Source organism: Lissotriton vulgaris, chromosome 10 (genome assembly GCF_964263255.1).
Source record: "Lissotriton vulgaris chromosome 10, aLisVul1.2, whole genome shotgun sequence".
Classification (NCBI taxonomy): Eukaryota; Metazoa; Chordata; class Amphibia; order Caudata; family Salamandridae; genus Lissotriton; species Lissotriton vulgaris.
In genome coordinates, this window is record NC_141698.1 from 470,255,730 (window position 1) to 470,268,520 (window position 12,791).

Genomic DNA, 12,791 nt, shown 5'->3' on the forward strand with positions numbered 1-12,791 from the left:
AAACGCAGGATCTGCGAACATCGGAGCAATATCCGATGCAAACAGAACTCAACAAAACTCACAAACCATTTCCTTGAGAAAAATCACACGCCGAATGATATGCATTGGACGATCCTTGAACACGTTGCGGGAGATGAAAAAATCCTATTCGAGAAGGAGCAGCGATGGATCCATCGTCTATCAAGTCATCGTAGAGGATTAAATGATGAAATCCCATGGGGCTCTGTACTGAGACGTTAACATTATCAGTACACCAACCAACCAGTAACAGACATAGACTGCCATAGACCATACACTAGTCTTCTGCTTGGTAGGAACACTTGTACCTAGGTTTTTACTGAGACGTTAACATTACCAGTACACCAACCAACCAGTAACCGACATGGACTGCCACAGACCATACACTAGTCTTCTGCTTGGTAGGAATACTTGTACCTAGGTTTTTTGTCTGCTACAAGTACTCCATATGACTAGAGGGTCTACATCAATCTAGTACCCCAGTACCCCTCCACCCCGCCTACATTTCGGATGAGGCTTGCATTCCTTCACCCCTGCCATCATTAATGGTACAATACAACCATTCCTATTTGATTGTCGTGACCATTAGACATTCATTCTCATTTTACAAACACATCCTTCTAACGTTCTTCCTTTTCTAAGAAGTGGGGCGACAGCATGAACATCGTACCAATAACATTGTTGGTTTTGTTGATATGGCCACTAAAATTATGGTATTGTCCTCTGTCTTACAAAAATAATCTTTAAGTATCTGAGCAAGTATTAAAAAAGGCCATTGTATGTTTAAAACATATCTGTCAGTAAATAAAATTTAACACACTGGGTTCCTTGGCTCTGAACACTGCAATGCTGATGGCATTCCACCGTCGCGCGCAGTGTTTGCGTGACGCATAGGCAGCATTGTACCCTCGCTACATACCTCGGCACCCGTTTGCATCTGGGGTCCTAGGCACCTTTGGAAATTTCGGGGGCTTGGTGTTAATCAGTATATATGAGGTATTGACATCCATGTAAAGTTTGGCAAGCGCTGTTAACATTTTGTGCCCCGTAAAATAGCCCGTGGCTCCTTTAAGAAACACCCTCAACCAACATGACACCGCAGTCACGTGGTATGATCACATGACGCGGAAACACCGGTAACTCCACCGCGGTTCTCAGCTCCGATTGCAATCCGGGCTGCGGTGGTGAAAGGTTAGGTAAACCTGCGGGGAGCCGCCTGCGTCAAACTAAGTGCATGAGATTTATTTACGTTACCCTGAGGCCCTGTACCTAGACTACATGTCCAGGACCTTACGAAACCCTTATCCCCCGTTTTTTCTTCTCATACCTATAACAATTGATTCAAGGGATACAGAGGGTGCTGCCTGTCTACATACTTGGCCCCCTCGTCCCAGAGGAGATAACGGTGTGTGTCTTTCATTATATACAGGAAACGCGGCAGGAAGACAACCCCCCACCGCACTGACCCATGTAAAGTGACTTATTGACGCTTCTTGTGAGTTCGTTAAGAAACCTAACTTTCTTCCTTGTTTCAAAGACAAAGATAATCGAGCACTTTATTGTCTTGTTTTTTTTTTTTTAAAGTGCATTTTTCATTCTTCTTCTTTTCTTTTAAAAAAAAGAAACCTTTCATGAGAGATATTTAATTAATTTATCCTCATTTGATTCACCTTATTACCAACTTTGGTGTATTTGGTACATTCTGCCTGCTACATGATGCCAGGCTTTGGAGACAGACGCTATGACACTTTGTCTAATTAATATAGTGAAGTGCACTTTTCACATCACCATATGTTTTTCTCATAAGAGATCACTGGAACTGTGGTTTTTGATGAAGGGAAAGAGATCCAAAAGTACTGTCTGGAACATTGTCTATTTGTAACATGCCTAATACAATTTGTTTTACAGGTACCTGGCCCCAGGGATTAGCTGAGTGTGCCTGATTACGGCCATTGCCGTGAGTATACTTAAGTAAAGTGATACTTTTTTAACCTTTTTCACACTAATATCCTCACAGTCGGATGCACCTTAGCGAGTGTAGACCGCCGCTGGATCATACTTCTGGTCCTGACGAATGCTGAGCGACTCGGGCTCTGTTAGCTGAAACATGTTGACCAAATTTGAGGACTAGGGGTCTCCATTAATTGAGACTATCCCTATGATTCCACTCATCACTTGTTTTTAACCAGTGCTGGTTGAACTAATAATAAAATAATTGGCAGTCACAACCAAGCATTTTTAATTTTTCTTCCCCCCTTTTTTTGCACTTCACTGAGCACAATTGGGTTACTATTATCACCTCAACACACACAAGAACCAGCTCCGCTGTAAACAGGCGTTGTAGCACACTGGGAGGACGCTAGGTCCTTCCAGTGGGAACCCGATGATGAAGCATGTCACCACCAGGTTGGTGAGTGAGGGTTCTTCCTAACCATCATTCTGTGTGCGGCCTTCACCATTTTTCACTTGTTCATTGTCTGTCCCTCACATAATTCCTTCTGAGGTTCTGGTTTTTTGGTTGTGCCACTCTCCTGTTGTTTACTAATAATAGAACTAGGGGTAAGAGAGTGATCACTTATACCCTTACTCTATTGTTGTTTGATTATGATTGATATTGGACAAAGAAGGTTTGAAGCAAGAAGACAAACCGAGGCAATGCTAGCATAACCAAACTGAGTTCCTTCTATTGGAGGGGTGGAAGGTTGGCAGCTTATAACTAAGCATGGGAAGGAGTGGTAAGGTTTTATCAATCTTAGGCCATTATTGTTTCTGTGATGTCATTTTTAAAATGTAAAATAAAAGTTCACATTTGTATATGATTGATATTGGACAAAGAAGGAGATGTGGTCTTGGTTCCCCTTTCTTTTGGTGGGTAGCAAAAATCATTTTTCACTCTAACCTTACACGTTGGCATTTTTCAGCCAACAGAGGGAACTCAGTTTCGGTGGTATAAAACCTCAGCTTTTTATTTAAGTAGAATTCAAAGTCAATCTGAAAGGCCTTAATGTGAGCAAACATGACTACATCGGTCAAGCCCATAAAAACTCTGCCAACTCCTGGTAAAAAGAAAAGCATTGAAAAAGCCAAGAGGTCCAGCCTTTCGGACCTATTCTGTTTGCCAATGGTTTTAGTCATGATGTACAGCATCATCAATGCTGTGCAGCCTGGCTAAAAAACAGAGAAAATAAAAACCCATGATGCAGTCAAGCCTATGACAACACGCATTCGAGTGCACAAAATAACGTTATTTTTCCAATTTGTGTTTATTGATCAGAGTTGACCAGTAAACAAAGAAAAGGTGGGGCGGAGGAGGAGTAGCAGTGGGGCAAGCAAATGGAGAGATCACTGTGGAGGGAGAAGCAAACTGACGAGGGAGCAGAGTAGATAAGGCAAGCAAACGGACGAGAGAGGAGGACTGGACAAGGGGGAGGGGGATATGCAACAATGGGATGGGGAGAAGCGCACTTAGGCAAATGCCTCATGGCAGAGGCAGGAGAAAAGTACATGGGCAGAAACAGTAACATGAGCGTGACAGAAATGTACACAAGAGAGACAGCTGGTAAATATGCACTCTCATTGAGTACTTATAAAAAAAATGTAATGTCTGAAAAATGAGCAGACCACCACCAGTAATGCATCCATGCTCCAGGGGAGAGGCAAATGCAACAAGAAGAAATAAAGCCAACACAAGATAAATCACACGAGTGAATAATTTATGCTTCTATTTAAAAGCACACACGTGCTTGTCACACTAAAAGCAAAACACACTGCTGGCACTGCAATTGTGTGTTTGCTGGCCTGGGAGTGGCGCATGCATGCGCAAGCAGCCTGCTCTTTTTAAAAGCACGTACTCGTGCTTGTGGCGCACCCCTGCGCACTCCCGCAAGGTGGATGCAGCTGCAAGCACAAGTATGTGCTTCTAAAAAGAGCAGAGCGACGGCTAAAGGTACTCCTATGGAGCTCATGTGCGCTGCGTAGGTGAGACCTACAAAGCGATTGCCCAAGAGCACGCTATTTATCCAATTGGGATGTGGGGATTGAAAACTGTATTCCTCGTTCTACATTTCTAATTAGTCCACTCAGTCACAACGGGGATGGCAGTGATTCTGATGGCAAGTCCAAGGGGCTGCCCCTCCCTTCCCCAGATTTAGGATACAGTGTTTATTTCCAAAATATTTAAGTGAAGTGGTTAATCTGAGATTAGATGTCAAGTATCCTGGATATGTAGCTAAAACATGCCCACTGGACCAGGCACGTGGAAGTGGATGCTTACTGGGCAGTATACATTGTAGACACAGATATGTACCACTGTTGTTTCAAAGCGTAAAACTACTTCATTCTATTTTGTTTACCAGAAGTGCTCATCTTCTATACTTGTCTTTCAAAAGATACAATAGCGAGCATTCAATGCATACGGCAGGAGGTCAGTCAAAGCTTACTGCAGGAGTTCAGTCAAGGCGTACCGCAGGAGGTCAGTCAAGACGTACCACAGGAGGTCAGTCAAGACATACCGCAGGAGGTCAGTACCGCAAGAGGTCAGACAAGACGTACCGCAGGATGTCAGTCAAGACGTAGCGCAGGAGGTCAGTCAAGACGTAGCGTAGGAGGTCAGTCAAGACGTAGCGCAGGTGATCAGTCAAGGCATACTGCAAGAGATCAGTCAAGACATACCGCAGGAGGTCAGTCAAGGCATACTGCAGGAGATCAGTCAATGTATACAGTAGGAGGTCAGTCAATGCTGACCGCAGGAGGTCAGTCAAGGCTGACTGCAAGAGGTCAGTTAAGGCATACCGCAGGAGGTCAGTCAAGGCATACAAACCACTGGAGGCCAGTCAAGGTTTACCGTAGGATGCCAGTCAAGGCTTACCGCAGGCGGTCAGTCAGGGCTTGCCGCAGGAGGTCAGTCAAGGCTTACCGCAGGAGGTCAGTCAAGGCTTACCGCAGGAGGTCAGTCAAGGATCACCGCAGGAGGTCAGTCAAGGATTACTGCAGGAGCTCAGTCAAAGATTACCGCAGGTCAGTCAAGGAATACTTACTGCAGGATATCAGTCAAGGCATACATACTCCAGGACGTCAGGAAAAGCTTACTGCAGGAGGTGGCAAATGGATTAGAACTCAAATAGAGTATGAATAGTAATCCCATTAAATAAACTCAATCTTGGCTGGATTATATCAGTTAAGATGGCCTGATTTGCAGGAGAGAGGTTTAAAGTCAAACCCCAAAAAATGCTGTACATGACTCATTGTCCCTTTTCACCATCTCTCCAGCAAATGTCTTTAAATGTCACGTGCAAAGACTTCTGCAAAGTGATAATATAATGTTGACTCCTCTACTCCCTGTCATAGCCCGCTCATTGCTGCAAATAGGCTACCACCTGGCCGGTTTTAAACTGACATGACTAACATTTCAATGTCCGGGCCGGTACAAAAATTTGGAACTTACATAAAACACTGAATACAGAAAAAAAGCAATGCAAAGGTTATCTAGAGCTATCCTAATGATCTGTGACTCATAATGTAAGTAAGCAAAAACAAACAGGCCATGTTAAACATTAAAACAGATGATTGTACAAAAAGTTCTATTTGTGTTTCATGCCCGAGCCACCATTGCACAATCTTAAAACGTGAACAAAGGGCCGGTATTTGTCTGTGAGAAAGGAGCCAACCTTAGCTGCAAAAGTGGGGCCCCTCACCTGAAACACTGCTGGGACCTGAGCCCTGGGTAGTGCCGTAGAAAACCTGGCACCTAAATGAGGGTTGGTGCGCTCGTCCTGCTGTTAACACCTTTGCTTTGGGCGCTATGCACAATGGATTCTCTGGAGTGACAGTGAGCCACAGCTACCTCACAGAGAGGAATCACAAATTAAAACAAGCTTGGGGGCAAGAGTACAGGAGCGTCGAGGGACGGGAATAAATGACATGCTGCCGAGGAAATGAAAGCAAGGGCAGAGGAGGTCTAGGGGTGTGAGTAGGTGGGCTGTCTCTAGGAGGGGAAGGCGGGCCTAGGGACCTGAGCTGGCTTTTACCGACACCCCTTCCCGGCTAAAGTGCAGCGTCAGTCTGCTATCTGCTTCTATCACAAGGACGGCGATAAAGTGATCATAAAGGTGTGAGTAACGTAGGATCGGAACGGGGGACTCCAGGCTCGAACAAGAAAGTGGAATCAGCGTGGGAGGCTTGAATAGCAGGGTCCCATGGAAAAGCGAGCCCTGTGATTGTGCGCTTACATGCTCTCTCTTTAGAGATGGCATACGGGGGTCCAGTCCCAGTGCTGAGTCATGTCAACATAGGTGGGGGCTCCTTTCATCCCCGCACACATCCCCCTCATGATGTCACTCAGATATTCTCTAGTGTGGGAGAAAAGATTAACATTCGCAACAAGTGTGCGCTTCGTGCTGAATGTAAAAAACAAGTTTTACAAGGAGAGGTGGAGGCAACAGGGGAAGGGGAGCGAGGAGCGGGCTGGCGCCTGTTTCCCTTGCGGGAGCTAGCAGATACCATATGTTAATTACAAACATATGGTTTGAAAGCTCGATCCCGCAAGGGAATCGCCAAACGTGCACGCGTTGCTTTCAAAGAAATGCAACACGTGCACTTTTTTGCCTTCAAAGCTGAATCGATTTCAAAAGGTCTTTTCCTAAGCAGCGCATGAGCGCTGGGTAGGCGAGACCTAAAAAGCAAAGGGCTCAATGAAGAGCCCTGTGGTACCCCACAATGCAGAATAAAAGGCGCAGGTGTAAAATCGCCTAGTTGCACTGTCTGAGTCATATCTGCTAAAAACGTTTAAAGTGAGAGGTCCTTACCTCCCAAACCTATGGACTTTAGGCATTCAGTCAACAAGGTGTGGTCCACAGTATCAAATGCCGCGGACAGGTCAAGGAGGATGAGAGCCGCCGACCCTCCGCCATCTAATGCGGTGCATATGTCCTCCATGGTCTTTATCAGAGCTGTCTCAGTGCTGTGACATGACCTAAAACCGAACTGACTGTGGTCATAAAGATACGACTCGTAAATTACCTCTGTGAATACCAAAAGTCGTAAAATTAGACTTTTGTCTCAGATTGCCTTTGTGAATCAGGCCTGCAGTGTCATACACTGATTAATTGTAAGGAAAACTCAGAATCACATCTTGTGAAAGCATTCATCACCCCTGTTTTGTAAGTAAGGAGCATAACTTAATGTACCCGAGTGGTGTCTCAATGTTACTAAATCATCAATAGAGACAGGAGATAGGGTGAAAGCAACATAAATACAAAGTAGGAAAACACTTTACACATCCAGGAATAATACCGAAATACTTATAAAAATAATGCATTGACATATGAGTAGTATAACATAGAGTGACATGGAGTGGAGTGGCATGAGGTTGCGTACAGTGGAGTTGTGATGAGTGGCATAGAGTAGAGTGGCATAAAGTGGAACAGTGTGGAGCAGAGTTACGTAGAGTGATGTGGAGTAGCATAGAGTGCGATGAAGTGGCATAGAGTAAAGTGGTGTTGAGTAGAGTGGCATAGAGTGGAGTGGCTAGAGTGGTGTAGAGTGGCACACAGTGGAGTGGCAGAGAGTGGAATCGAGTAGAGTATGTAGAGTGGAGCAGTGTAGAATTGTTTACAGTGGAGGGGCACAGAGTGGCGTAGAGTGATGTGGAGTGTTGTGGCATGGAATTGAGTGACATAGACTAGAGTGGAGTAGAGTACAATTTAGTAGAGTGGTGTAGAGTCGAGTAGCGTAGAGTAGAGTGCCATGGAGAAGACTGCAATAGAGTAGATTGTCATCAAATGGAGTAGTGTACAGTGTGGAGTGGAATAAGAGTGGAGTGTCATGGAGTGGTGTAGAGTAGAGTGGCAGGGAGTGGAGTGGTTAAAGTGGTGTGGAGTGGTGAAAGTGGTTTGGAGTGGAGGGACGTAGTGTCAAGTGGAGTGGCGTGGAGTAGAGTGGAATAGAGGCGAGTGGCAGAGAATTTAGTGACATAATGTGGAGTGGTGTGAAGTAGAGTGATGAGTATTGTAGAGTAGAGTGGCACAGAGTGGAGTGGTGTAGAGTAAACTGGTATAGAGTGGAGTGTATAGAGTGGAGTAGATTTGCTTACAGTGGAGTTGCAATGAGTAGAGTTAATTAGAGTAGAGAGGTGTAGAGTAGAGTATATTGGTGTAGAGTGGCATGGAATAAAGTGAAGGGGCATAGAGGGCCGTAGAGTAGAGTGGCATGGCTTAGAATAGAGTGGTGTAGAGTGGAGTGGAATGGAGTAGACAGGAGAGAAGTAGAGTAGAGCAGATTACAGTGGAGTCTAGCAGAATGGTGTAGAGTGGCATTGAGAGGTGTAGAATGGCGTGGAGTGGCTTACAGTGGAGAGGCATAGAGTGGAGAGGAGTAGAGTGGCATGGAGAGGCCTGGAGAGGTGTAGAGTGTCATTTAATAAAGTGGCATATTGCAAAGTAGCGTAGAGTTGAGCTGATTGAAGTAGCACAGAGTGGAATGATGCAGAGTAGAGTGGAAAGTGAGTAGAGTAGAGTGAAATGGTGTAAACTGGAGTGGCGTAGAGTAGAGTAGAGCAGAGCAGAATGGAGTGGTGGTGTGTGGTTGTGAGTGGTGTCAAGGAGTGTGGGATATGTGGAGTGATGCAGAGTGCACAGTAGAGTAGAGTGTAGTTGAGTAGAGTGGCATGGTGTGGTGTGGCATAGAGTGGAAAGGAGTAACATAGAGTGGAGTGGCAAAGAGTGATGTTGCACAGAGTGGCGTAGAGAAGAGTAGCATAGAGTGAGTGGTGTAGAATGCCATTGAGTGACATTGTGGAGTGGAGTGGTGTGGATTGGTGAAGCATAGAGAAGTGTAGAGTGGAGTGGCATGGAGTGGGATAGAGTAGAGTGGCATAGAGTAGAGTGGTATAGAGTGGAGTGGTGTAGAATGGCATTGTGTGAAGTGGAGTAGGAGCGGAGTGGCATGGAGTGGTGTAGAGTGACATAGAGTGGAGTGGTTTGAGTAGCGTAGTGTAGAGTAGAGTGACGTAGAGCGGTGTGGTGTGGAGTGGAGGGGCATAGAGTAGAGTGGCATAGAGCAGTGTGCTGTAGAGTGGCATTGTGTGGAGTGGAGTAGGAGCAGAGTGGCATGGAGTGGCGTAGAGCAGAGTGGCATAGAGTGGAGTGGTGTAGAGTGCAGTAGTTAGAGTGGCGTAGAGTAGAGTGGCATAGAGTGACACAGATTGGCGTAGAGTGGCATGGAATAGAGTGAAGTGGCATAGAGGGTTGTAGAGTGGCGTGGAATGGCTTCGAGTGGGATAGCGTAGAGTGGGGTGGCTTAGAGAATAGAGAAGTAGAGTGGAGCCGAGTTGGGTAGAGTGGTGCAGAGTGTCATGAAGAGGTGGACAATGGCATGAAATGGCTTGAAATCGGGTAAAGTGGAGTGGTGTAAAGGAGTAAAGTAGAGCAGAGTGGAGTGGCATAGAGTGCCGTGGAGAGGTGTAGAGTGGCATAGATTGGAATATTGTGGAGTTTCTTAGAGTTGAGTAGAGTGGCGTAGAGAGGCATGGTGCAGCATAGAGTAGAATGTGAGCAGAATGGTAGAGACTGATGTGGCACAAAGTGGAGTAGAGCAGAGCTGAGTGAAGTGGTGTGGAGGGGCGCAGAGTGGTGTATAGTAGTAAATGGAGTAGAGTGGAGTTGAGTAGAGTGGCGTAGAGTGGCATGGTGTGGCATAGAGTAAAAAGGAGTGACGTAGAGTGGAGTGGCACAGAGTGTAGTGGAGCGTATAGAGAAGAGTGGCAATGAGTAGAGTGCCATAGAATGCCACAGAGTGGCATTGTGGAGTGGAGTGGCATGGAGAGGAGTGGCGAATAGTAGAGTGGCAAAGAGTGGAGTGGTGCGGAGTAGAGTAGAGTGGTGAGGAGTCACATAGAGTGGAGAAGTATAGAGTGCAGTTGTGTACAGTAGTTTAGAGTAGAGTGGAGAGGCATAGAGTAGAGTGCCATAGAGTGACATGGAGTGGAGTGGAGAGTGGCATATAGTGGAGTGGAGTGGCTCGGAGTGGAGAGAGTGGCACAGAGTAGAGTGAGGTGGCACAGAGCAGAGTGAGGTGGCACAGAGTAAAGTGGCATAGAGTAGAGCAGATGAGAGTGGAGTGGCATTGAGTGGTGTAGAATAGCATACAGTGGTATGGAGTGGCATAGAGTAGAGTGACATAAAGTACAGTGGAGTGGCATAGAGAGGAGCTGCATAGACAAGGGTGGAGTAAAGTGGAGTGGAGAGTGGCATGGAGCGAAGAGTGGCATAGAGTGGAGTGGTGCAGAGTGGAATGGACAGAGTGGCATAGAGTAGAGTAGAGTGGATAAAGTAGAGTAGAGTGGGGTAGAGTGGAGTAACTGAGTAGAGTGGAGTGGCTTAGAGTAACGTGGCATAGAATACAGTGGAGTGGTGCAGAGTAGAATGGAGTGGCTTACAGTGGCATGGAGAAGCATACAGTGGCATGGAGTGGCATAGAGTGGAGTGGAATAGAGTGGCACAGAGTAGAGTGGAAAGAAGTAGATTGGAGTAGCATAAGGTAGAGTAGCATAGAGTAGAGTAGCGTAAAGTAGAGCAGAGTGGCATACAGCAGTACAGTTGTGATTTTAAGAAACCAAAGCAAATAGGATGAAAGCAACATAAATAAGAAGCTGTAAAACACTCAAATGTTTGAAATTTCTGGAAAGACATGCAAATTCATGCAGTATCACCCAATAGTTTTGTAATTACAGAGCATAATTCACAGTGCCCATGGGGGATATCAATATTGCTAAACCATCCACAGAGACGGCTGATAGAGTTAAAGTAACATATATAAGAAGCTGTATGCCAGTGCTAAAAGTATGAAAGTAAATTGCACAACCAGGAATAATTCCAAAACCTTATAAAAACATAAGAGGATGTCAGTTTCTGGGGAATTAAGCATTGGGGGAATTATTTAACATTCAATTGTACAGTTTAACCCGAGGGGTATGTAAGGTGCTTGTCACTGGTTTTAGATATAGTTGAGGATCATTTGCATGCTGTTGAGCAGATGCACCCGTGTCCCTGAGGCTCGTTCTTCATGGCGGCAGCTTCCGATTGAAAAGGGTAGGGTCTCTGTATGAACTCTAGTTGTGAGCAAGGACATGTGTTCAATCATGCTCCTCTTCCCATGGCTCCCTTTCTCCTGCTGCAACCACTCCAACACCTCTATTACAGCTGAGGTACTGGTCTGTCTCCTCACCAGGTCCTTCTACCGCCAGCCACTGCAGCATCAGTGCACTGCCTAGGGGTCAAGGAAGTGACCTGGGGTGTTGGCTGTTTTGGGCTCATGGGCAGGAGATAAAGCTATGGGAATATAATCACAATGTCTAATCATCCCTAATCATGGCCTTTTGCTTACACTGTACAACAGACCGCGCTCGCCACACTCATACATTTACTGCAGAATGTTAATCGAATGTGCAAAGCCAGAGAGCCTTTAGAGACTTTGAGGAGAAAAAACATCAAATTCTTTACTCAGTGGTCATATATGAGAGGCAATTTCCTTTGCTGTACTTGAACTATCCACTGCAATCTTAGGTGCTGATTTTAAACAGTTAGGAAGTCTCCGAATGAACATAAAGTGATTCATGTGCTGAAAGTACTGATATTAATGTAGGAAATTAATATAATGTCTTACCTCAAAGGACTGGAATTAAGCTTCTATCTATATACCTATGACGAATTCCTATACTATTGACATAGGATGGATCCCAAATACCTTAGAGGATAGCTGGGAGGATTTACATCAAAGAGAATGATGCATGTGCAGGTGAAACCTCAAATCTCCTATGCTGAAACTCTCCAGAGGGGGATACACAGGCCTTAAATGGGAAGAAACGTGTTGGGATGGCAACAAGAGAACATTTTCACCCTAAGGGATCAGCTATGCTAACAAAATACCATTAGAAAACACAGTGATCGAGAGTGGCAGTGTCTTCCCAAGATCCTAGCCATTCTCTTGCTCTAGTTGCCCCTCGCACTCTGTGATCTTGGACATTCGCCAAGTCTATGCTTCTGTCTCCCAGTGAGGCCCTAAAGTCTTGTCAGTAATCGCTTCTCTTATCATGCACAATTCTGGACACACCCGTTCCATATTCCCCTGTCAAACAGGATCCGAGGCACTCACCAGCTCCAGTTTCTCTTCTTTCAGTCGGATGTGCGGGTCCAGTGTGACTTTTGACTGGCTAGCAGCAGAGCTCCGAAAACCAGGAGAAGCGGGGGCTGAATGAGAGGGAGACAGTGAGGTGAGCAACGGGGGGTAGGGGTTCCTTTCGCGAGTTGAAGTACGTTCACCATTCTTTCATTCTCCAAAAAGTCTCCAACACATATGGCATTTCCCCCCAAAAAATGTATCCCTTAGGTGGGTCTAAACTGTGGGCTGGTACTCCGTAACCCTGATAGGTATTTGCTTGCAACTACAATACTCGACTGAAACATGCTCTAGACACAATTTATAGACTGTACAAACATTTCAGTGTATAACAAGTGCCCAGAACTTAACTTTATACACCTAACAACAGCATCAAACACTTTGGGGCATATTACCTAGAAATAGCTATATTTATCGCTAAGCAGGTTTAGCGGGAATAATTTTATCGCCGCGCTACGACGATTTATATCGCTGAGATACCTTGCTATTATCAAGGTTTATCTCAGAAACGATAAAAATCATTCGAAATGCGTGAATATCGCTGTCAATACAGTGATATTCAGGCATTACTGCCACAATGCTCTTAGCCATGTTATCCACCT

General features: G+C 45.4%; 1 protein-coding gene across 1 annotated transcript in view; it reads right to left on the reverse strand.

The window, feature by feature from the left end:
• The window catches only part of LOC147685416 (syntaxin-binding protein 4-like), a 1,262,048-nt gene that overhangs the window by 606,392 nt on the left and 642,865 nt on the right, over nt 1-12,791 (reverse strand). Inside the window, exon 12 of the mRNA XM_086939784.1 lies at nt 12,166-12,260. Coding sequence (XP_086795910.1) covers nt 12,166-12,260 — 95 coding nt within the window. The remainder of the gene's footprint in view (nt 1-12,165; nt 12,261-12,791) is intronic.